General features: G+C 41.3%; 2 protein-coding genes across 4 annotated transcripts in view; one reads left to right on the top strand and one right to left on the bottom strand.

Annotated features, from left to right (window-relative positions):
• Nucleotides 1–115: 115 nt before the first annotated feature.
• Nucleotides 116–26,228, bottom strand: LOC123651355 (serine/arginine repetitive matrix protein 3-like). The gene is made up of 4 exons (XM_045572884.1): nt 25,706–26,228; nt 23,889–24,037; nt 23,610–23,749; nt 116–296 (listed from the first exon to the last, which is right to left on the bottom strand). The coding sequence occupies exons 1-3, from the start codon at nt 26,226–26,228 to the stop codon at nt 23,690–23,692; spliced, it is 732 nt and encodes a 243-aa protein (XP_045428840.1). The 3' UTR covers nt 116–296; nt 23,610–23,689.
• HIVEP2 (HIVEP zinc finger 2) overlaps nt 25,969–26,595 on the top strand; it is a 170,763-nt gene continuing 170,136 nt past the window's right edge. For all 3 annotated transcript variants that reach the window (XM_036415029.2, XM_045572784.1, XM_045572783.1), the window contains exon 1: nt 25,969–26,337. The gene's annotated coding sequence lies outside the window, so the exon portion shown is untranslated. The remainder of the gene's footprint in view (nt 26,338–26,595) is intronic.

Below are 26,595 nucleotides of genomic sequence, written 5' to 3'. Positions count from 1 at the left end.
TTGATCTGCCAGCATGAAGACATCAAACTCCTGGGGAGCAGGGTAGGACGGTCTCTGAATAATGAGAGAGGAAGAAGAGGATAATGAGAACCAAGAAATTGAGATAAAATGGTGGGTATCAAAGACACATTTTATTTACATTCTATTGCCACTGTTGAGTCTCCCTGTTGTTAGCTGATGAAGTGCTTTTCCTGGTGGCAATTTAGCTGGCAGCTTCTGAGGCTGGGGCTGGAGAGGGATGCTGAGAGAGGGGAAAGGGGAGGGTTGATTTTACCCAAAGATGCTGAGATGCTGGGCTGAAATAAAAATGAGGAAAAATCTAATTAAAATAGCTCTAATTAATTAAGAAACCATGGTAGCTGAGAGATGAATAATCAGAGCACAACCTTAGAAATCACTTTGAACATCTTCATCTACTGGACAGAGATTTTTTTTTTTTTTTTTCAAATCTAATTTCTTCATTTGGCTAAACTTAAATTAAAACTGTGTCAGTCCCTTAACTTTGTTACTGGTTATGTGTGTGTGATTGTAGTTGTGTTCGTTCCTGGGTTTTGAATATATTTTCCATAATTCAGATGTCAGGGGAGGAGTTAAAAAAAACACCTAGTGCTCAAGTATCTTCAATATCTTATATTTTCATAGAGATGTACAGTGCTTTAAAAAAAACTAAGCAATAAAGTTTAGAGAAACATTTTACCTTTCAGTCATCACACATCCTCTAAGGAAGGCATTAGTATTCCTATTAATAGCTAAGGAAACTGAGGCTCAGAGAGGTTAAGTAATGTGGCTGCCTAACAACCTCTGAGCCAAAGATCTGGGCACTGCTGTCAGGACACTCTTCTGTTGTGCTTCAGGACCTTCTCAAAACTGCAGGAAAGGGAGAACAACTTCCTTCTCTCCCCTGTTTGTGACTCTGTCTCAGCTATTTATTCACATGAAGCTTTGTTCAGAGGGCATCAGGAGTTGGCATACAATTAGTAGGTAATCTCATTAAGGTGAACACCATACAGAATGCCATAAAGTTTGATTAACATTTTGACTATTGACTTTTGTTTTTTTCCTAAATATATTTTATTGAGTTTTTACAGAGAGGAAGAGAGAGGGATAGAAAACTAGAAACATCAATGAGAGAGAAACATCGATCAGCTGCTTCTTGCACACTCCCTACTGGTGGTGTGCCTGCAATCAAGGTACATGCCCTTGAACTGAATCAAACCTGCGATCTTTCAGTCCACAAGCCGACACTCTATCCACTGAGCCAAACTGGTTTTGGCGTGACTATTGACTTTTAAAAGAGTAAAGTAGAACCTCAGATTCCTGACAAAAACATACCTAGGACTTAGTCCTACCTACCAAGTCTTGTCTTTCCTTTGCTGTGAAAGGAGCAATCTTTATCAGTACCTTATAGGTCTCTGTTTTGTTCTCAAGATGAAGTAAAATTAAATGTAGTAAAGTGTGTCTAAATAGTATAAATAAAAGTGGAAGAATTATGTGTCAGAATGAAAACTCAAAAAGAAGTAGAGTGGCTCAGTGATTGATCATCAACCTATAAAACCCAGGAAGTTGAAATTCAATTCCCAGTCAGGTCACTGGGTTGGATTTCAGGCTTGATCCCCAATAGGAGACATGCAGGAGGCAGACAATCAATGATTCTCTCTCATCATTGATGTTTCTGTTTCTCTCTCCCTCTCCCTTCTTCTCTGAAATCAATAAAAATATTAAAAGAAAAGAACCTATAATATTCCTACATTGTTATTTCTCTAAAGTTTCCCAGTGTATGCTAAATTTTTGCAAAAAGTCAGGAGGTTTAGAAACCACACAGAAAAGCATTCCTTGGAAAGAGGAACTCTTCAATGGTCTAAGATTACAGATCCTTGTATTGGAATGGTATGCAGTTGAGTTTTCCATTCACGGTTCCAGGAAAAAAAATGGGACTTTTCCACCATTAAGATACTGTTATTTAGTTATTTTGAAGTATACAGTACATACATGCTTTTTTCTAAAACCACTAGATTTCACAAGAGGTACACATTTGAGTATTTCAAACCTCTGTTGATTTTAGATCAGACTTGGAGGTCAATTGCAGAAAAAAAATTCATTTGAAGTACAGAACAGAACAGAAACAGAGGCATCCATCATATGGCTCATGAAAATGTTTAAATTTACTATTTACTTCTTGAGAATGGCTCCACATTCATATTTATAATATTAACATGCTGAACTTTCTAGATAAAGTGCAGTAATTACTCTATTCTGACAAAGTTTTCTTAAATCTTGAGAAAAATGAAAGAGAAAAGTGCTTTAAAACCTAAAAAGAATTTCAATTAAAGAAAACATAATTAAAACCTTGCCTTTTAAGTAAGTTTTCTTTTCTGTTTTGCCCTATTAAGTGTGTACCAAGCTATAGCAAGTTGCTTAACTTCTCTAAACCTCATTTTATTTTTCTATAAAATTGGGTAAATGTTAACAGCCAAATCAAAAGCATAGGACTTTTTTGGTTGCAAATAAGAAATATTCAACTCAAAATGGGGAAAGGAAAGAAAAATAATGTATGAGAAGTCCAAAGGTAACTCTACATTAGTGCTGCTGGATCCTCGTTCACCGTCACAAGAACCCAGTCACAGCAGTAAACTGAATGTTTGCTTCGCTCTAAATTCATATATCGATACTAAAACATAATCTCCAATGTGATGATATTTGGAGATTGGGCCTTTGAGAGGTGATTTGGTCATGAAGATGGAGACTTTATGAATGGAATTATTCAGGCTGGGTTCTTTCTTTCTTTCTTTTTTTTTTTTTTTTACCCAACTTTCAAACAGGCTCTCCTCAAAGGGCAAGAAGACCTCCAATAACTCCAGCTCATATCCAACTAGTTTTAGAGAGAAGATCTACTTGTCAACTGTTACAACAATTGACATTGACTGGCAATGACTCCAATTATCATGACTTAGATGTTGTATTTATCTCTGAATCACTCTGTGTGATCAGGCAGATGTGAAGTTTGATTGGCCTGGTCTAGGCCATATGCCCACCCCATAACTGGAAATAGATTTAGTTCCATCCAAACAGTATGAATTTGAGAGTATATTAGGAGTAGTAGTTCCCCATAGAAAATCTGGGTGCTGTTATATGACAAATAAAGAGAATACTCTAGGGTAGTCATAATAATCAAGGGACAGAATACATGAACATAAGACATTAAGCAAACATAAGAGATTTTTTTATTTATTATGCCAAATGTTTTTAACTAGAGTATTTCCTAAGACTATTTTTTTCATTAATGACATTAGACTTTTTTTTTAACTTGAAGCTTCTGAGTTATATATCTCTTGGAGGTCTCTTTCAGGTTACCAAATTCTTCTTTGTAGTTATGATGGCAAATTCTCACAGTGCTGACTGCAGGAGAAAAAAACCACTAAGTATTATCTTCAACATAAGGGTTTGAATTCCTCTAAAAGAACTAAGCAAGCCTTTGGCATCCAAATAAAGAAATGCTTAAAATGAGAAGAAGAGAATAGTATGGTCCTATTTTACAATTTCAAAATTAATGATCATTCTTTGACCAGTACATCTCATCTGCATTGGAACACAAATTTTGACTACTGGTATTGTATATTTGCTATTTGAGCATTTAACTGAAAACTAGCTCTTTGATTTTCAGCTGTTGTACAGACAGGGCAACAATTTTAGTTCCTATTTCTGGGCACATGTGTGGTGTGTATTTACCAGTTTCACTGCATTGGGTTGAGACCTTGTGACTCTGCCTGGTTAATGGAATGTGGGCAGAGGTGATTTAAGCTATTTTGAGGCCTAGCCCTTAAAATATTTTAAGTAATTCTTTAGTCCTATAATATGACACCCTCAGAAATCACATTTCTAAGATTTAGAAGGATGTATAATATTACAGGAACCTGAATCCCTGAGCTAGCAAAAAAATTTCCAAAGGGAAATTTGAAATGTTACAAAACCCATTTTGAAATGTTATAAAAATGAATAAATTTTTATTATGCTAAGTCTCTGGTTTTGAATTGTTTATTATGACTTGCTGCATGCAAAAAGCAAGTATAGAACAAAATAAAATTTTACTAATATTAGCATTCCTTCATTTCTAGACAAATCTACATAGAAGTCTATAAATTAATGAGAGCAGCAATTATTTCAGGCTTCCCTAGACCTTAAAGGAAGTTGTTTCTGTCTTTTCCATTTCAGGATAAAAACAGTTGAAGAAATAACTAAGTAGTTTGAATATTTATTTATTATACAATTACTATATTCCAAGGTTGTGTAAAAAAGCTTACTATTTGCCTATAGGCTCACAAGCACAACATATCCAAATTGCATCCATTATCTCTCCCTAGATGGCTCTCAAACCTCCACCTCAATTCCATACCCCATTGAATGACATTGTCATTTACCCAACTGCCCAGGCTAAAAACTTGAGAATTTTCCTTAATTCCTATTTCTCTCAAAGTAGGCCCTATATTGCTCTTACATAATTCTTTATATATTTCTCTTCATCATCATCATCACTGTTCTAGTAATTACTAAAATTACTTCTTATCCTGATTTGTCCCTTATTCTAAATAAATTCACTTTGAAGCTAGAGTAATAATTTTTTGTTTGTTTTTGTTTTGTTTTTTAAAGGCAGCTCTGAATGTGTCAGCCTCATTATTAAAATCCTTCAGTATCTCCATATTACTCTAAGGAGAGTCCATACCTCAAATTATGGCTTACATGACTATTTATGATCAAGCCCTTGTTTCTCTGTTTTTGTTATAGCATCCTGAACTGACTAAGGTATATGGATAGAATCATCACACCATATCATGACTGCCATTTTATAGTAAGTATTTATAAAGTCTAGACAAGGTGTTGGCAATTTTTTTTATGTAAAAAACTAGATAGTAAATATTTTAAGTTCAGCAGGCCAGATGACCTCTGTTACAACCAAACCTGACCTTATAGCCATAGACAATACAGAAGCAGGTGTGTGTGTGTGTGTGTGTGTGTGTGTGTGTGTGTGTGTGTGTGAGACAGTGTTCCAAAAAACTTGCTGAAACCGGTTTGGCTCAGTGGATAGAGCATCGGCCTGCGGATTGAAGGGTCCTGAGTTCGATTCCGGTCAAGGGCACTTGCTTTGGTTGCAGGCACATCCCCAGTTGAGGGTGCAGGAGGCAGCTGGTCAATGTTTCTCATTGACATTTCTAGCTCTCTATCCCTCTCAATTCCTCTCTGTGTAAAATCAATACAATATATTTAAAAAACAAACAAAATTTCTTTACACAATCAAACAGTAGGTGGATTTGATCTACAAGATATAGTTTGTCGACCTCTGGTTTAGACTATTAGATCTGGTATGTGTCTTTCAACTTTCCTCCTATCTGATATGTTGGACCTGGATCCTATTGGTCATGTACTAACCCACTGATCCTGGATCAGGGATCTCAGCCTGGACCTTTAGAGTTATCTGGGGACCTTTTCAGGGTCAGTGAGCAGGTTCTTTAACTCAAAAGATGCCAAAAGTCTATGAGAAGGGTGGTGGAGTAAATATGGCTGCAAATTCTTTGTTACTGTCATGGAGAAGTGGAGGTTACTTCTGTTCCCCTTTAATCTGGGCTGGCCCTGTCAGTCCAATAAATGTGATGAAAGTGATGGTATACATGTTCTGCACCTAAACCTTAGAATAGGGGTGTCGAACTCAATCAGAGAAGGGGCCAAAATCTAAAATCCAGCCTAAATCGCGGGACGAATGGTTTACTGAACAGTCATAAACTGTCATTGTGATGGAAACGCAGCGGAGTGCAGTGATGACAGCGCGGTGCGGGCCACATTGCAAGGCCTGGCGGGACGGATTTGGCCCGCGGGCCTTGTGTTTGACACATGTGCCTTAGAAGCTTCTGATTTTGTACTTTGGGAGCTCTGAGCTACTATTTTTGTTATAGCAGCTTGCCATAACTAACCTATGAAGATACTACAAGGTGATATAACATAATAATAGTTAACCCATGTGAGGAGCTAGATGGAGAGAGAAGCCTAGCCATGCCAGCATCTAAAACTAAGTTCAGCCTCTTAACCATCCTTATCCTTAGCATCACAATGAGCCACCTTGAATGTTCCAGCCAAGTCAATGCCTCAGATAACTGCAGACTCAGCAAACACTATGTGGAACAGAAGAATTGACCAAGTTACTCCAGTCAACCAAATAATAAAATTGTATTAGGCTACTAAGTTTAGATAGCTAAACCAAGGAGATAACAACATTGGATGAGACCTCTGTATGAATTAAAGGATTAGAATAGATTAGTAATTCTTAAAGTAGGTTCTATGAGATGCATATAGCTGTCCACAAAATAAGAGCATAAGAGTTTCATATTCAAATAAGATTGGAAACAATTTTTTTGAATTAAAAGTAAATGGGTTTATTTAATGCAGAACTTTTCAGAGGTTTTAACATGTTATAATAATCAACATTATGAAACTTCAAGGGAGAAATATAAAGTTTGCCTGTGACTTTTTTAAGGTATACATATCCATAATCCAAGGAAGGATTCCCAGAAAATATGATGTCTAAGCTCTACCTGACTGAGAAATAAAGTTCAGGAGATTCTGGACAAGATTGTCTCCAAGCTTATTTCCAGTTACAAAATGTAATTATATAGAATCAGTTATGGAATGGCCTCCCTTAGCTACCTAATACATGAAGTAGAGCAGGTACATGGAGTTCCTGGGGGATATCCAAACCTCTCATACGTTTCTACTCATTATGTATAAAGGCTTCTGCTTTGAGACATCTAAATACTTTTCATCTCTAATACTAACGGATGATTTAAATGAAAGTAATGTCATTAATAATGGGGAGGAGGCATATCTGATTTAATGGGGTGAGAACTCAGCAAAATCTTTATACAAACAAAATTTGTCTCATTTGTTATATTTCAAAATAATATTATCTCTTCAGTGACTCTGGTCCCTCAATTTGAATATAGGTATATAGGTTTTTCTTTCTTAAGCTAATAAAAATAAAACTGAAAACAACATATTGCCACCCAATCTCATTTACTTAAGATATTGTCTTAATTGACCTACTTGACATTCAGTACCAAACACATTGAATTACTTGCCCATACAGTTGGCATTTCTCCTCTCTCTTCCCATTTTCTCCCAATCTACTGCCATTTGACCCCTTCTCTCACCTTCAGTTACTTTAAAAAAATGGCATCTTTTCTCAATAGTTCTTATCCAAATCCAAACTTTCAATGCTTACCTATGTACAATGTGACTAAGAGTAAGGAGTGTTTTTATATTTATACTCCAGCCTGATTCCTGCACATACCAAGAGTCCAATACTCACATTCCAGACTTATGTTGCCAACTGCTTATTTCTACCTGAATTTGTCCAATAACAATATCAAAACTGATCAAGTATTTACTCATTGATTGAGCACCTACATTGGGTCAAGAAGTTTGCTAAGCAGTATATTCTAACAATGATCAAGACTCCATCCTTGACAGTTTATGATTCAGTGATAGAGACAGATAAATAACCAAACACATACAGGGGAAAGCATGAGTTCCAATAGGAGCACCAAGGGGAAAAACCTTCATTTATCCTTGATAGTGGTTATGGTAGAGGTGGAAGTGGGTGGTCTAAAGGACCCCAGAGGTAAAAATAACTAAGTCAAGTTTTTAAGAACAGTTAAGAAAGATTAAGGGGAAGAGTAAAGCAGTCGGCCAAAGGAATTGCTTTGTAGGAGACTCATACGAAGAGACTGAATCACATACTCACAGAACAGCAAGTCATTCTGCATAGGATTGATCAGTGAATGATGGTGGACAAGAAGCCACAGGTGAGTAGAGCAGGTGGAGAAAGAGCTGCCTTTATAGAGCCTAAATTCAATGACCACTTTGAGATTGTGCAACACTTATGTTTTGTTTTTATGTTTTCCTTGGAGATGGAATATTTCAAATACATATGCTATGCTCCTAATAAAGTTAAACATGTTTCTACCTTGTAATCCAAAAGTTTTATTCTCAGATGTTTACCCAAGATAAAGGAAAACATATTATGTACACACAAGGACTTGTTCAAGAATGTTCAAAGTAACCTTATTCATAATAGCCCTGAACTGGAAAGAACCCAAATGCCCATCTATGGGAGCATGAATAAACAAATTGCAATATATTGTACAATGGAATGACACTCAGTAATAAAATAAAGCATGCTACCAAGACACCTCAAAATCATTATGTTGAGTAAAATAAGACAAACACAGATCACAAATACTGTTTGAATTCATTCATATGAAGTCCAAGAACTTGCAAAATGTATTGTGGTGGCAGAAATCAGAAAAATGGTTGCTCTGGGTGTCAGGATGGATGGGGAAGGGAGTATAGAAAAGAACAAAGGGCACTTCCTAGGTGATGAAAATGTTCTCTGTTGTTTTAGATGGTGGTTACATGGGTTTATTCAAAACACATTGAGTCAAACACTATATCTGTGCATTCTATTGAAGGGTAATTATACTTCAGTTTTTAAAAATGCCAACAAGGTTATTTCTTTCAAGAATCTAAGGGTAGCAACATGATTTGCTCATACTAAAGCTGCTCAAATACTATAACCTGATATATTTGTAATATAATGACTCTAAAATACATTTTCAAAGGTGTGGGTGAGAAACACAAACATAAATAAGATATGAAAGGTTATTTTAAAAAATGATAAAGCATGGATACTTCATGCCAACTGCAATTTGGATAGATGCTTTGGAACTTTGCAATAAAAAAAAAAAACAAACCCTGATAAATTAATAATATGTGTTTGGACATGTATAAAGGGCATTTCTTTTATTAACCTATGAAATAATTTATTAATTTCTTCTCTGTAGAAGAAATTCAGATAAAAATTAATGGAATATGAAAGAATTGAGTGATAAAATCAATAGAAATTATTTTGACATCAAGAAGTAAATTGACCACAACAGTATCTGGAAATGCTAAGAACAATGTACACTAATAAAAGCGAGATATGCAAATTGACCATAACTCCATGACACCCACCGGCCGATCAGGAGTGGGTATGCAAATTAACTCAACAAAGATGATGGGTTAATTTGCATATGCAGGCACGGAGTGAAGACTGAAAATGAAGATGACTGCAGACTGAAGACTGAAGACTGAAGAGGCTTGTCTTCTCTGCTGCCACTGGAGTGAAGGCCTGGGCTTGGGTGCTGGAAGAAAACCTGTGCCGGCAGCCAGGGGAAAGAAGGCCTATTGCATGTACCTTTGTGCAATGGGCTTCTAGTAATTCAATAAGAGGAAGAGAGAAGTTTTAAGTTAAATTATGGAATAGGTTCTTTATTCTTGGTAACCTTTGATAAATTAATGAAGAGGAGTGAATTACATTGAAAAATATTTAAATTTCTTTCAAATGGATATAAAATACTGACATTAAAAAAGATGAAGTAAAATTTAAAATATACCATTACAACAAGGATACAAATGTCAAGCTGATTCATGAATATTGTCAATTGAAAGAATATTTGAAATTATTCACATACAAGAAAATTTGAGATTCCCTGACATGTGACAGCTCTTACAGCTCATATGTGAAAGAAACTTAATTAAGGTTTTTCTGTATTTGACAACAATACTGAAAATTTACTCATAATTATGAATAAGTTATGAATCATAAGAATACAAATTTTGAGGAATGACTATATTATCATTCTATACTTTTTATAAGAATTAATAAAACAAAATTCTTATCATATGGCCCACAATATGCAACCAAAATGTAGGGCAAATAGAATTATAATTATGAAAAAGTAGTTAATTAATAACAAAATATAGTTTTTTCTTCTAGATTTTGTGATGCTTCTGGAATTTGTCAGAATTTTACAACTTGTAATTGGTTATGATTTCTTTTCTCTCTGCAATAAATATTCACTTTAATTCTCCACTTTGTATTTGTAATTTTGAATTCTTCTTAAAATGAAGCTCCAAAATTACATTAATGTAAAACCCCACTACATTAGATTCTTCTGCTTTGTTTTAGATTATGTCTTTCTCAAGTTCCTTTTTTTCTTTGTATTCATGGATGGTGCCTAATGAAAAATAGGAGCCTAGCAAATATATGTACAAAGAAATGGAGCTGGGCAAATAGTCTAACAGTTTAGTATAAAGCAAAATGTCAGTGATGGAGGGAGCAGTACAGTTACACCAAACCACAGCCTCAGTTCTCTCTGGGCACAAATATCCTTTTACTTCTTGGGATATATTGGTCTGGCAGACCCGAATAAAGTTTATCCAATCTAGCTCTCCTGTAACCTCAACCCCCTAGGATATAAGTATTACTCAGTTAAAATTAAACATTGAATGTAGGATTCTGTTTATTGCCTCATTTCTAACTTTCTTATAAGAACATAAACTCAGTATCTTTCTGGTTTCATAATATTTGGATGAAATATTACAAATGAGTAAGTTAGGTTTGAACTTTTGCTGTACATTCAACTAGATCCTGAATAATCTACCTATCACTGCATTGCAAAAACCAATGAAAGTCCTATCTAATAAAAGAGTAATATGCAGATTGACCATCATTCTAATACACAAGATGGCTGCCCCCATGTGGTCAAAGATGGCTGCCCCCATGTGGACACAAGATGGCTGCCACAAGATGGCCAGCAGGGGAGGGCAGTTGGGAGGGACCAGGCATGCAAGGGAGGGCAATTTGGGGTAATCAAGCCTGCAAGGGAGGGCAGTTAGGAGTGATCAGGCCTGCAGGGGATGCATTTAGGGGGACCAGGCTTGTAGGAAAGGAGAGTTAGGGGAACAGGTTGGCAGGGAAACAGTTAGGCATCAATCAGGTTGGCAGAGGAGTGGTTAGGGGATGATCAGGCTGGCAGGCAGAAACGGTTGGGGGCAATCAGGAAGGCAGGCAGGAGAGCAGTTGGGAGTCAGCAGTTTTGGATTGTGAGAGGGATGCCCGAGTGCACGTTTAAGCCCAATCCTATCAGGATCCGGCCTAAACAGGCAGTCAGACATTCCTCGAGGGGTCCCAGATTGGAAAGGGTACAGGCTGAGCTGAGAGACAACCCCCCCCACCTTTCCCCATGCATGAATTTCATGTACCAGACTTCTAGTAGTTTTATAACAATTAAAATGATGGGCATTGTGCCCAACCAGTATTACTCAGTGGCTGAGCATTGACCCGTGAACCAGTAGGTCATAGTTCCATTATCAGTCAGGGCACATGCTGGGTTTCAGGCTCAATCCCCAGTAAGGAGGGGGCGGGTGGTGCAGGAGGGAGCCAATCAATGATTCTCTCTTAACATTGATATTTCTGTCTCTCCCTTTCCCCTTCTCTCTCTGAAATAAATAAAAATATTTTTGAAAAAATAATAAAATGATGGACATTGTAAGTCCCAGTTTGCCAAGGGGACTGAAGTTATTTGTCACTTTGCACAATCAGAAATAGCAATGGTAGTATTGCCAGACTATTGGTTTGCTTTAGAAGCTGTCTACTCAGGCAGTACTACTATTAACCCATCCCAACAGATGTGATCCTATTTTTAAACACTTCTGGGAAAGGGAGATTCCCTACCCTCCCTTAGCAACCCATTCCAATGTTTAACAACACTTGCTGCCAGGGATGCTGATTCTCTGAGCCTGGCTAGAGTATATTTATATGTTTCTATGTGCTGGTGTTTTGTCTTGTTCCCATTTCCTCATTTAGTATTTATTTTATCCCCTCACTCATTGACTCCCCAACCCCCATTAATTTTGCTAATATACATCATTTTTTCAAGTAAAAATAAAATTTCAAATTAAAAAAATAAAATATAAGCACAATGAGTAGAATATCAGTCTATTTGTTATGTATAGTGGGATGGAAATGCAATATAGCTTAAATTTTATACCAGTAGTACATTTGATACCTATCCCTATCTGCATCTAGAAGACATTTGTAACCTTGGGTGAGTTGAGGCTATATATCATTTTATTGAGATGCATTACATTTTGGTAGCTTTAACCATTTAAAATATTTATATATTTTGTTTTACTTTAGTTTATTCTAAATGATCTCCAAATTTTCCTATTTTTTTCCTTAAGTTGATGAATTCTGAACTGGATATGAAAATCTAACAGTGGTCTGAGTGGCACTGAGCATGTTTGGCAGGACATCTTTCATAAGTTTATAGTGTTTGCCTATGAATCTATCAATTCATCTGTGTAGCTGAACAATAGACTTATTGTTCAATAGACTTCTCATATGAGACTTGGCCATCAAATGCCTAGATGGCCAAGTCTCATATGAGAAGTCTGATTTGACAGGTGCCAGGAAAATGGTGGTGTTTTGAAATAGTTCTTATCAGGTATCTCACTACTCGAAATTCCACTGTTAGTGACTCATTTCATATCAAAATGGAAGAACTTTCTAAAATCATAAGACTTTAATCAATTTTTGCCAAGAAATCAGCAAGTGGTTGGAAGCACTAGGTATCTGGTGGATAGAGGGCTGGGCATACAGTGGGTTGGCCCTGGACTTTCTTGGTTCATACCAATTGCCCAGGCTTATTTATTAGTAGAGGCCTGATGCAGGAAATTTGTACAAGAGTAGGCCTTCCTTCCCTCCAGCTGCCAGCAGGCACCCGGGACCCAGGTTTCTTTTGCAGCCCCGGCTTTATCCGGAAGGACATCTGGCCTAATTAGCATATTATGCTTTTATTATTATAGATAGCTTCTCCTTTCACTCCAAAATGTACAGTCACCTTAGTAGAATCAACCAAAGAGGAAATGGTTACTAAGTGCAGTTGGAAGAGTCTGGGGCTTAGCTTTAGGGCCCATAAATCTGGACTTGAATCTCTTTGCTCTTTCACTTGCTGGCAGGTAATAATGGGTGGATTATTTAATTTCTTGAACTCTCAGCTTCCTCATAAATAAACACGGACTTGATATTACCTATCTTTTGGCTACATCTAATAATGATGCAATCATTATTATTAAAAACTAGAGGCCCAGTACACAAAATTTGTGCATAGGGGCTTGGTCCCTCAGCCCAGGCTACACCCTCTCGCCACCCAGGACCCCTCGGGGGGATGCCCAACTGGATCAGGCCTAAACTGGCAGTCTGACATCCCTCTCGCAATCCAGAACTGCTGGCTCCTGCCTTATTGCCCCTAACCACTCTGCCTGCCTGCCTCATAGCCTCTAACAGTTAGGGTGTCGAACTCAGAGAAGGGGCCAAAATCTAAAATCCAGCCTAAATCGCGGGCCGAATGGTTTACTGAACAGTCATAAACTGTCATTGTGATGGAAACGCAGCAGAGTGCAGTGATGACAGCGTGGTGCGGGCCACATTGCAAGGCCTGGCGGGACGGATTTGGCCCGAGGGCCTTGTGTTTGACACGTGCAACTGCTCACTTGCCTTCCTGATCACCCCTAGGCACCTCTACCTTGTCCCCCCCCCCTCCCCCTCCCCCCCCCTCCCCCTCCCCCCCCCCCCCCCCCCCCCCCCCCCCCCCCCCCCCCCCGCTGAGGCTAGGTCTAGAAGGTCATCCAGAATAATGTTTGGAAAGTCGTTTGGCTGTCTGGTCTAATTAGCATATTACACTTTTATTATATTATAGATTTCTGTTTTGCCCAGACTTCTAAACTACTAAAATCTACTAACATACAGATACTTTTCTACTCTCCAGTCACTCTCCTTGCTATTTGCATTTCATTTCTAATTATTTTCCTAAATTTTATCCTTTAACATTTTCTTTTATACACCAAAAAAATAAAAAATAAAAAAATTGATTATACTGCCCAGCTGGCATGACTCAATAGTTGAGCATCAACCTATGAACCAGGAGGTCACGATTTGATTACCGGTCAGGTCAGAACACATGCCTAGGTTGCAGGCTGGATCCCCAGGGTGGGGCATGCAGAAGGCAGCCAATCAATGATTCTCTCTCTCCCTCTCCCTTCCTCTCTGAAATATACATATATATATATTTTGTGTGTGTGTGTGTGTGTGTGTGTGTGTGTGTGTGTGTTATTGTCTATGCTTCTGTGTGTATTAACTCTGTCCTTTCTATTATATTACAAGTTTCTTGAAAGGAATGATATCATTTTTGTATACCAAAGAAACATGAATTTTATTTTTTTACTTTGCAATTAAAGTTCACATTCAATATTATTTTATATTAGTTTCAGGTATACAGTATAGTGGTTAAACAATCATGTAATTTATGAAGTGATCACCCTGATAATTCCAGTATCAACCTGGCATCATACACAACTATTATAATACTATTGACTATATTGCCTATGCTATACTTTACATCCCTTGGACTTTATAACTACTAATTTATACTTTTTAATCCCCTCTCATTTTTACCCAGCTCTCCAGCCCCCACAATAAGACTCATTTTTACTTTCTCAGAACCTAGAATACCATGGACAACAATAAAGATCTGTCAGATTGATGTGTTTCTCTGAGTTAAAATTCCAAGCAATAGAGCATTCTCAAATTATTTTACCTGAGAATAAAAGGCGCTAACATTTTCACCTTTCTGTAAAGTGTGATTAAGACCTTAAAAGATCTCCAAACTTTCTTAAAAGTATAGGAATTGCATCCTTCGAGATTGAGATCCAAAATAAAAACAACTTTGATTTAGTCACAATTTTTTTGAAGCATAAACTAAGAAAATGAATCAGCCTTGAAATAGGAAAAACTTCTACAGAGCTCAAGCTGTATCTTCATGGTTCACTAGGTTCTTAGCCTTCTCACTGGGCCTGCCAATCAAGACACTTAGGAGAGCTCTTTTTTGGCAGACCAACCCTGACTACTTGAAATGAGGCAGACATCACCAGAACATTTCAGAGGCCAGATACCAGATGGTAATAATACATGTCAACTATTAGAAGTTTGGATCAGAAAACTAAAGGTGAAGATCTTATTTTGTGTCAAAAGATGTAAATCATTATTAAATCAGGACAAACCAGTTAACATCTGAAGTATAATTTTGGATGCTATTTATAACACACTCTCCAGTTCACTTGGCTTGACTGGCTGATTTAATTGTGTGTAGTGTTTCACAAAAAGCTTAGTGAGAGCTAGGAAATGACCTATGCAAATCACAGTTCTGGGTAAATCAAAACTTTCCTTCATGTGCCAATTAAACATTAGCATGCTTAATTATTTAAAGAAATTCTATATTATTTAAAATAATTTGAATTCAGAAATTCACCAGTTTTGACAACATGCATGCGATTTATCTATAATAATAGCATAATATGCTAATTAGACTGCATGTCCTTTCGAATGAAGCAGGGCTGCGAGGAAAGCTCGGGTTCATGGTGCCAAAAGGAAGTAGGTGCTGACAGCAGGGCAGGGAGGAGGATGGAGGATAGGGAAGAAAGAAGGCTTATTCTTACACAAATTTTATGCATCGGATCTCTCACTAGATTTGTGCACTGGTGGTGGGGGCCTTCAGCCCAGCCTGTGCCCTCTCACAGTCTGGGAGCCCCATGATTGATCACAACAAAAAGGTAGCTCCTGCCCACCTAGCTGGGGCTCCATGATGGATCACCCCTGTAGAAGGAATCCCTGCCCACCCACCCAGCACTGCCACCACCAGCCTGGGTCTCCTCTTTGGGGTGATCTGGAGCCCCCGGATTGATCAATGGCCCCACTGAGGGTGGTCATGGGGGATGGCTTTGGCTAGCCTGGCACCAAAAGTGTTACAGTATTGTCATCCAGAAGGTCGTCCAGAAGGACATCAGGAAGGTTGTTCAGCTGTTTGGTCTAATTGGCATATTATGCTTTTATTATTATAGATATGAGATTTTTACATAAATACAAATTATTTCTAGTTACATGGTCATAAAACTATTGGTGCTCTGAGCTGCCTAAATATCACATTTTCTTTTAAAAGGGAAAAACTGAAAACTTAGGTTTTCAAGAGCAAAATAAATTTAGGACTTGCTTCTTTAACGTGGAGACATGACTGAACTTAAGTATCTGCAAATAAGAGAAAGGTACTTTTTATAGCTATTCAGAGGCTATTATTTTTACTTATCCACTCTGATAATACAAAGCGTGTTCCAAGACAAGCTGGGGGTGGTAACCAAGGCTTCATTTATCTGAAATTAGAAGTGCCCATAATGGGTAGGTAGGGCTGTGGGCAGCATTCATTGTGTGTTTCCCAGTTCTAATTAGCCATAAAAAAGGTGAAGAATAGCACCGGCATTTCCAAATTCTCTTTAGAATTTGCTACCTTAAAAACTATTTTCCTTTTGTTATTTTCAATATGTATAATTATGCTTTCAGAAAGCTTTGAAATTCTTTCTTTGCTGACCTGCCACCCTGTTGTCAGGTGTATCTAGAAACCACTACTAATTTACGGAAGGTTCTCTCTGGGAAGAGTTTTAGAAATTAATTAATAAAGTATGCCAAACATTTTTAAAAAAATCTCCAATGTCTACCGCCTTTTTGCAAATCCATTCCCCGTAAGGAAATTTCCCTCTGGCTTCTGGTGGCTTCTCTTACATGGTTTCTTATGACTTTCTTGCCCACGCTCCACCTTCCATGTCCAACCACACTGGCTTTTCAGTTCCTCATGGCTCTGAGCTTCTTGTCAGGGATTTTACACTTTCAGTTCTCTCTTCCTGGGGCCACTCTTTTCCCTGGTCTTTATCAGCCAGTTCTCAGGCCAAAGGTCAACTCTGCAGATACTCTCAATCCCTTAAATATTGCTCTACTTTACCTATTTACTGTGTATCAATCTTATTTTATTTTTCATGACTTAAAATTGTCTTACTTGTTAATTTGATTACTATCAGGTCCCCAACAGAGCATCACAGAGCCCAGAGGCCACATCTGCTTTGTTTACCTCTATATCTCTAGCTACCAAACAGTGCCAAGGATGTGGTGTACTCCGTACATTATTTTTTGGAATAGATACATAGGTGGGCAGATATCGATAGGTAGATGGGGGGGGGGGGGGCTGATCTGGCGAGATCTCCCTTGTCCCACATGGAAAGAGAGATGAACGAACCGGTTCTAAGTGGCGGTTCCTGGGGATTGAGAAATATTAGAAATAAAGAGAGAAGACACAGAAATAGATTTCAAGCTGGGAGCTGGGAGGGCCACCAAACTCCTCTGCTGGAGAGACTAACTGACTACCTCCTGAGCCACACAGCACATCTATTTATACTCTAATCCAACAAGGGGTTTCACAGGAAAACAAGGAGCCTGGGAGAGCCCAGGTCCCACCCACTCCTTCCTCCTGGACAAACACAAGCCAGGAACAAAGAACATCTCCCGCACTCCCAGGGCTGGAGTGCAACTGACGTGTTTCCGCCAATATCCCTGGCCCAGTCAGCAACAATTTAAAGAATGTCCAGGTGTCTTCCCATTTGGCCCTCTACAGGTAGATAATAGATAGATGGGTAGATAGATAAGTAGCTAGATGTCTTCACCCAACAACTAATCTATGGAGAGAGAAGTTAGAATATGGACTATCTCAGGGGTATATTCACTGGGAAGGGACACAAGGGATCATTCCAGGCTGTTATAAATATTCTCCATCTGGATCAGAGTAATGGTTATACAAACACATGTAGATTGTAAAAATTAATCTAGCTGTATATTTACAATTTGTTTATTTTGTGTTACTAAATAAAAAAATAAATAAAAAATCATGTCAGTCCATCAATATGCATGGCATTTCATAAGCTTGGTACCACTGGTGCTTAGATCAGGCATCCCTAAATGCCCAGACAGAATCTTTATTGTGGGAAAATAATATTTGTCTTAAAGGACAGATCTAAGTTCAACAATGGAACAGGTTGCTTCCTCAAAGCCACTTATTGTTCCTTTAACTTGGATCTGTTTTAACTATGACCCCACCAATATCATTATGTAAGACTTGGTTGAGCTAAGGGAGTCTCCTACTTTTTAGTGTTTGTGTCATGTCTGTACACAGAGCCCAGGAAAAGATAAGAAGGCACCAGTAAAATACTAACTTTGAAACTCAGAGTATTTATTCACCACAATAAGAAGGCACGAGTAAAATACTAACTTTGAAACTCAGAGTATTTATTCAGCACAATACATAGTTGACACAGTCTGTGCACATTGAGGATTCCACAGCCAGGAGAAATGATCATAAAATAATAATAGATAAAATTGAGAGCATAAGATGTATCAGTTTGCCAGAGCAGAAGGTTTGTACATATCCATCTATATATATACAAGAATGTCATTAGGAAATTATATATTAAAGATTTGGTTTCTTTATGAACATCTTTTTAAAAAACAAATAAAACAATTAATTTTACTCTATATAACAAATATCACTGAAAAATCAATAAGAATAGTCTCATCTCTATAAGGAGACAATTCAAGTAACTGAATACTTAACCCTTCTGAGTACAAAACATTTTTAAAATTATGTTAATTTTCTCTTTGGGAAAATCTTTCTAAACAATTGTAGATTTCTTTTTCTCTTATAAAAAATGTATGGCTATGACACACTCCTCTCTTTGTGATTTAGGTTCATCATGTATGTTGATGGTTACATAAAACCACCTTGGCAGTTAGTTACTGTGTTGTGATCACAGTAACAGTGAGTGAACCTACTAGGCTGCACATCTATGCATTTTTAGTATTTCTTTCCCTGCTGAGCATTCTCCTTAGGGTCTGAGATAATATCCTCTACCAGCACATCTTCTCTTTGATGTAGTGCTTTTAACTTGCTACCTTATTTTACATAAAATTTCTACCTAAGGGCCTGAGTCACTGTAGAAGTTTTGTGACAACTATTTGACTTTTTTTCCCCCTCCTTTTAATTCAAGTTTTGAAGCTATATAAAAGAGTCAAATCTACCAGAGGGCTGACCAACAGATAGATTATGAGTGGGTCAAGTCACTGTTTTCAGAAATCCTAAAAGTTCACAGTAGCTATAAAAGAATTCATTGGCTAAATTAAACTACATTTTCCCCAAGAATGTTTTAAAGCTGATAATGATAACTCTGTGTTTCTGAGCATATAACGTCAAATTTTTAAGGCACTCTATCGCCTCATTCTTATTATTTATCTACCTTCCCACATACATCAATTTCTTTAAAACTGGAAATTGATGCTTTGCTCTAAGAAAGCACTACAAAAGCTTGAGAAGAAAGTGATGGCCCTGATAAACTTTCTACCCCATTTTTCTCCCTTCTACTCACCTCTTTTCTGACTTCCTTCCCCCCCCCTCCCCCCCTCCCCCGCTCCCCGCTGACTCTGCTAGATTGTAAGGAGCTTAGTTTTCAGAGTCTTTGGCTATCAGGAAACCCCACTATAGTTTGGATGAGGGAGTCGATGCCCCAAATGAAGTTATGTCTCTTATTAGTTCAAGGTCAGAGCTGGGACCTATATTCTCTCACAGAGCCACCCATCTTGTATAATATCTAAGAAGTCTAGATCATTATAAGCCCTCTCCACAGGCCCCAAGCAGAGGCATCCTCAGTTGGTGAAAAACCTTGCTTCTGCTTTGTCTCTCACTTAATATTTCCACACCCTTTCCCCTTCAATTGTGTCCAATTCTTAGGTCTCTAGTGTAACACAAGCTTTGGACCTCTATGCCTCCCTCCCTCCAAAGCTCCCTATCATCCTCATCCTGTACTTTGTCAAGATAAATCAGTTTGAGTCCTAAACTAGTTGTCACTCTGAAAAGAAATCTAATAAATTAATCTCTCATAAGAAGCTAATGACTCATTAAGAGTTTAGGATATTAAGAGCTCACTACTTGTATTTGGATTGCAATAGAAGATCTATTGAAATATAAATCAAAGGCTTAACCGCAAACAGTGACTGTTACTACTAAGTGGACGAATTTCTGCTAGTACCCATTTTGGAGTTAGGGGATGATGATGGAAGAGAATAGGATGATGGAGGACTAATATTTATTACAACACTTATGTTGTAATGATGCTATTGTAAGACCATGTTCCCCTATACCTAAGGGGGCAGTTCAGGCTTCAGTAATCTTGAACAGTCTTATTCCTACTGCTGAATGTTTTCTAACCTGATTTTTGCTCATTACTCTAAGAAGGTTTCCCATGAGACACCAATGAATTAGTTTTCCTTAGGATAAGACCTGCAGTGGGCATTTCTTGAGTGCTGTCTAGAATGTAAGAAGCTAGTTTCACTAGCAGCTTGGATTGCTGAAATGTACAGTTTCTTTCCATAAATTATGGACATAGCTAGTCCAAGAAATCTAAAAAGCGAAATCAGAAAATCATCAAAGTTTGTTTGCATCCTATTCATCCCCATCCACTAACCTCTCCCTCACCCGTCTGTCCCCTGTGCATTCCTAATTCCAGGATGCCTTTGTCCCCACTCCTGGTTCATAGGTTGATGTTCAACCACTGAATAACACCAGCTGGGCTGATTTTTAAATAAGCATTTCAGGCGACATTGCTAGAGGCAATCGTTAGAATATACCTACAGAAGCTCTGGAGTAAGAGGTAGTATGTAGTTAATTGGATGTCTTTGAGCTCCACCCCACCCTGTGGAAGCCAGGAGGATGAGTGCTTCATTCTTCAGTTCTAACCGATGTCATCTTGACTGACTGATTGGTCCTTAATTACCACCCCTTCCTCGACTCCTCAATCAAAGGAGGTTACAGTGGGTTGAAGAACCTGTCTACATTATAATGTTTGGCTTGTATCCTACTAACTGTTTAATAGATAGGCAGATTTTCTTTCAAGTTCTTTTCCTAAACTACTTTTTGGAGACCTAAGTATTCTTCACACCACAAAATGACAACACTGTTTAATTTTCCAATTAAAGCAGATGAATAGGAAGTGGGAGCTCCATCAGAAGGGCAGTTCTAAATTAACCCTCTTTATTAAGACCCAAGGCTATGTATTCTATTTATTCATCAGAATCCCCCAGCAGGTAACCCCTTTAATATTTTATATATAGTCCTTTAAATTTATTTGTGGGTATGGCATGCCAGTTAATTTATTCAGCACAGTTTTGTGAATGGATTTATTAGAGATTTATAAAGAATTTACAGCCATGATGAATCAGGCACATCGTCTTGACCAACTCCTCAATTTTAAAAATTGAGAAACCAAGGTCAAAACTCAAGGGATAGAGTGTACACCCCCTTCTACCTCTGACAGCTCTTCTTCTTTTTTGGAGGGGAACCCACCAGGCCCATCCTTCACTCCAGGTCTATGTCTGACCAATCAGATCACCCCATCACCCAAGTGCCATGATTGGTTCACATGCAAGGACAGCACAAAGGCTGCTTGAGCTATCTGGGAAAATGACCATTTCCCATTGGAGTTGCTAAATTAAAAAAAGAAAAAAGATAATCTAGGACTTCTGCCACCATCCTAAAGAAGAAAGGTGTCTGAAGAGCAAATGAAACAGAAAGATAAGAAGAGCTGAGAGAAGGAGGAAGACTGAATCAGGGTTACATCATCAGAGCCCAGGATCCAGCTGAGTTGATCTTTAGCCCTTGACTTCTTGTTGTGTGAGTCAATGAAGTCCCTTTACAGTTAGTGTTGAGGGTTTAAATTTGCGACGGAAAGGGTGCTATTGGGAACACAGATGTGCCCGATGCTAGCAGCTTTATGTACCAGGTCTCCTGCCACCCAGTGCTCCTGCCAGGAGTCTCATGCATGCTCAGTGGCAGTGGATTTTGAGCTTTAGATTGCTTAAAAATCAACTGCAATATCTGTTAAAATGCAGATTCCTGGGCCCACAAAGATTTGGATCCAATGGAACTGGGTGGCAAAGGTCATAAACCTGCCCTTTATCAAGATTTTTTTCCTGAGTGAGAAAAGTCCTCAGGGTGGCCTGGGTGGTTCTGCTCACTGGCTGACACATTCTGTTCTAGCTGTACTGTTCCCTGGAGGCCCACAAACATGCCAGGCCCGCTCTGGTCTTAGAGCTTTATCTTGGCTGCTCCCTCCACCTGCAAAGCTCTTTACTTGGATTATCTCCACTGCTAAAGCATTCCCTTCAAGCCTTGAAAAAAAGGTCACTTCCCAACAGGTCCTATTCTGACCTCTGTGTTTAATACAGCAACACAACACCCCACCCTACAGACATCCTTTACCTTCTTTTATGTCTTCCTCCCATAAGTCTTCTTACCTTCCACAGTTCTATACTGTTTATGTCTTATGTTTATTTTCTACCCTGTTCCTACTCTACCACCATACTCCCTCCCTCGCAAGCAAGCTCCAGGAATCAAGGATCTGTTCACTGATGTAACCTTTAGCTGTCACATAGCAGGAACTCAATACGTATTTTGTGAATGAAGGTGCTTTCAGTTTGAAGTGCTTTCTGTGAGAATGCCATGTGGAAATTAATTATGTGACTCTCTTAATTCGGCATAATCAAGATTATTGGATGTTTCTTTTCTCTGGAATGAGAAGTGATAAGAAAGATGAGTAATACAAAGAAGTTGCTACATTGTTGTTGATGTACCTACTGTTGCCCAGGAGGAACCAGCTCCCTCCACCCCGCCTTGCTCTCCTTAGAGCTTCCTTGGCTCAGTGCAGGGTTTACCGCTGATGTTGTCTTCTGGGGATTTCTGGGGAGAGGCGTTCTTCTGTTAATCTATTACACTGACAAGTAAGCGGTTGGACAGATATGTTGCAACATTAGGTGAGTCTAGCAGGTGAGAGGAATGCATTTACTTAATGATAGTAACCCTTCCCAGCAGAGGAAATGCCACCTAGCTTATACATACTTACAAATATTTTTACTTCTGTTTAGCGCACTTCAGTTATCTTCTTTAGAGCTTGATGATTTTGGAACTTTCACTAAAGAATGTCTTTCGGGGTAGGATCAGGAAATAAAAATTGATGTATATTTAGTCAAAATCAGTTTGACTCAGTGGATAGAGCTTCAGCCTGATGACTGAAGGGTCCCGGGTTCAGGTCAAGGGCATGTACATTGGTTGCAGGCACATCCCTAGTAGGGGAGTGCAGGAGGCAGCTGATCTATAATATGTTTATCTCACATCTATGTTTCTAATTCTCTATCCCTCTCCCTTCCTCTCTGTAAAAAATCAATAAAATATATATTTTTAAAAAGCAAAATTGATGTATATTTGCTTTTTAAAAAAACATACTTTAGCTGTTCAATTAAATGAGTATTCTAATATTCACATTGTGCCACTTTACCTAGTATTTTAAAGAGGCATCCAGCTACCATTCATTTTAGTGAAGCAAAACGCTGCTTGCTACTTTCTTTTCTTAGTTTCTGGGAGCTTGGGCAACTGCTGTTGCGAGTGCTGAAGGGATATTGGGTTCTTAAAGAACCTGCTTAATCTTCTCTAGTAACCAATTAAATAAAATGGACTCTGGGCGTACATAGCAGGTGGGTTTGGAAGGGAAAAAAGAAACATGTTGAAAATTACATTTTGCATTTAAATGGGTGTTTAAAAATGCAAAGGCATACATTTAAGAGAATATGATGATTGGGAGAGTTTTTATTAAGAGATCAAGTTAAGAAGGGCTGAATAGTAAAGAACTTAATGGAAGAAAAGGCTGGCTAAGTGGAAATAGTCTTTGAATTTAAATGAGAGCAACCTGAAAGGACACAGTGAAACTTCTAATCATTCAGACGTTTCTCCTTTGGGGGAAAAAAAAAATCTATAAAAAAGGTACCAACTGCTTTATTTTTGCAGAGTCATCCTTCAAGGCAATGTCGCCTTCGGATAGGGTCCTCCGAAATACACCGATTATAGGTCTAAATGAAAAAACAAAAACTAAACTTAGTGCTAGTTTTGCAGTCATGAAAGAGGCTGCCTTCCCTTTTTAATGCATTCGTGTTTTTTTTTTTTTTTTTTTTTTAATGAACAAGGAAGGGACTATTTGATCTGACTTGCCATTTGGTTCCTTTCCGCGAAATCTTGAAACTCGAGACGCGAAAAATGCAGGGGTTGGTGAAATACCTGCCCTCGGAGCAGAACCACACAAGTCGGTGTCTCTGGCCCGGAATTCCAGAGACGAATCTCCACCCCTCCCGCAGAGTCACCTGCTCCGGGGGAACCCCGGCCAGAAATCCGGGTCGCGCCAGGTCAAATCTTGCGTCTCCTGTTTACTCCGTCCCTGGCAGGGCGGCGGCGAGGCCTGGGGCGGGTGGGCAGGGCCGCTCGGGCCGCGGCGCCCCCGGGGGCACCGGGTTCCGCTCGCCTTGGGACGCCGCTCGGGCTCCCGGGGAGGGCGGCGGGGAGACCACCCGGGGGAGGCGCTCCGGGCGCCAGCGCAGCCGCCGCCGGGCTGCCACTCGCCGCTGATCGGCCGCCGCGGCCTCCGGGGAACCTCCCCCACGAGGGTTCACACGAGTCCACACAAGCCGGGTGAAACGGCTCGAGGGAGCCCCAGTGTCCCCGGGTGTCGCCCGGCCGGGGAGGAAGCCCGGGCGGAGCTCCGGCCTCCACTCGCCCGGGATTCCCCCGCTCCCCGGCCCGGGCGCCGGCCTCCGGGCGCTGGGTGTGATCTCATTCGCTTCCCTCCGGAGCGGGGAGCAGGGCAGCGCGCGGGCCGGAGACCAAGGCGGCTCCCCGGCCCCCGGCCCCCGGCCCCGGCCGCCCCCGCCCCCAGGGATGTGAACGCCCGGGCGAGGCCGAGCGGCGGTTCCCGAGCTGGGTGCGCCCGGGGCGCCCTGGTGAGTGAGCCCGGGAAGGCTATTGGGGGCATTCTGAGCACCTGAAAAGTTCACGCTTCCGCAGGGGCACGGAAAGTGCCAAACACTTTGAAAAAAAAAAAAAAAAAAAAAAAAAAAAGCTCTGGAAACGCAGCCGGGAGCTACGTCCAGTCTGATTTCGTTTATCTTGACTGATAACTGTGATCGTGAGTAGAGGTCGGGGCTCTAGCGAGAGGCCAAGGATCAGAGGCACAGGGACAAAATAATATGGCAATCCTAATGATTATGTCATCCCGTTTGTTATCGAGACTGGGAATGATTGTAAGGGAAACGGGGGGAGATGGGGGGGGGGGATGGGGGATGTGGAGGTTTCCATAAGCCCTACAGGAAACTCTCAGGCTCCTGGAAGAGACACCCAAGTGTTTTGGCAGGACAAGTAGAAACCCGCTCTCCAGGGAGTTCCCGGATCCCGGCGGCGAGCGGGAGCGCAGCCGCGATTCTCCCGCCCCGGCGGCCGCAGCCGCGGCGGGGCCGGGCCCAGCGCTTTGGGCCGCCTCCCTCCCCCGCCGCCCGCCCGCCCGGCGCACGGCACATCCCTCTCCCCGGCTGGCTCGCTCCAGACTGGTTTTTCTGGTTCGGCCTCCCTCCCTGGGACGCGCAGGGGGATCCGATGACGTCGCTGGCTGAGTCTCTCCCTCTTCCTCCCTCCTCCCCGCGTCCGCTTCTCCCCCCCCTCCCCGCCCTCCTCCGAGTAACTTCTGTTCGGGGAGGCGCTGCCAGGAATAACCCGGTGCGTCCGCGGCCGGGAGGGGAGGGAAGGCGGCCGCTGCGGCTCCCACGGGCAGACACCGCTGCGGCCCGTCCCCGCGGCTCCCCCTCCGGAGCCCGGCGGCCCCCAGCGGCCCCCGGCCCCCGGGCCCAGCTCCGTCCAGTGTCAGAAAAATAAATAAAGGCGAGCGGAGCCTGGGCAGGCGGTGGGGATCTCTTCCCCCCCCCCCCCACCTCCGCGCCCGCCCTCCCTCTGTCCTTAAGGAAATGCTACCAGACACCCCCTACCAGACTCGCTCAGCCTCGGCGAGGAGCGGCCGCCGCTGCGGCAGCGAGAACAAGGGCACCAGGGGGGTTTCCTCCCGCTCCTCCTCTCCCTCCTCTTCCTCCTCCTCTCCGACCTCCTCCTCCTCCGGCTCCGACTCAGCGGTGGTGACTTTCCAGGTGAGCGGCCGCCGCCGCTGCTGCTTCTGCTGCTGCTGCGAGGATCCCCCTCGCCCGCCGCGTCGCGCCCTCCTCCCGCCGCTGTCACCGGCGGCGGCCGCGCTTTGACAGCCGCGAGGGGCTCCGGCCCGGGGCGGGCGGCCGGCGGGGGGCGGGCTGGACCTGAGGGGGTGGAGAACCGGCGAGCGGGAGCCGCGGAGCGCCGCCGTCTCTCCCGCCGCACAGAGGAGGGTCTCCACCAAAACATCGCCGCCGCCGCCGCCGATCGTGGCCACACGAGTCTCTGGCCAAGTTGCGTCTTGGACGCAGAGAAGGCTCCCCGGGCCCCGGGAGCAACTGGCAGGGGCTCCTGGAGCGTGGACAACATCCCTGCGCATCTGGACTTTGGGGTGCAGGGTGCACTGGGGGCGCGCGCGGAGGGCGGACCGGACCCTTGGGGAAGAAGCGAGCGGCAGACATGTAGGTTCCTCGGCTCGGTAAGTGGCCCGGGCGGGCGGGCGCTGCTGTGTTTTTCCTGCCTCCGGGAGAGCTCGGGGAGCTTGTTTCACTTTATAACCGAAATAGCCTCCGCCGCCGCCGGGCTCCATCGCCCCTCCCGGCTTCCCGGGGTGAGAGGGTCGGCAGGGGCAGGGATGGGGGAGACCCGGAGCGGGGGGTCGGGCGCGTTGGCAAACGCGGGGAATACCCTGGCCGCGGACCTATGCAGATGAGGGGAGGCTGCTTTGCGTAATGTC

Source organism: Pipistrellus kuhlii, unplaced genomic scaffold (assembly GCF_014108245.1).
Source record: "Pipistrellus kuhlii isolate mPipKuh1 unplaced genomic scaffold, mPipKuh1.p scaffold_m20_p_5, whole genome shotgun sequence".
NCBI classification, from domain to species: domain Eukaryota; kingdom Metazoa; phylum Chordata; class Mammalia; order Chiroptera; family Vespertilionidae; genus Pipistrellus; species Pipistrellus kuhlii.
The sequence above is the reverse complement of the archived record's forward strand: the minus strand, read 5'-3'. Positions and strand labels throughout refer to the sequence as shown.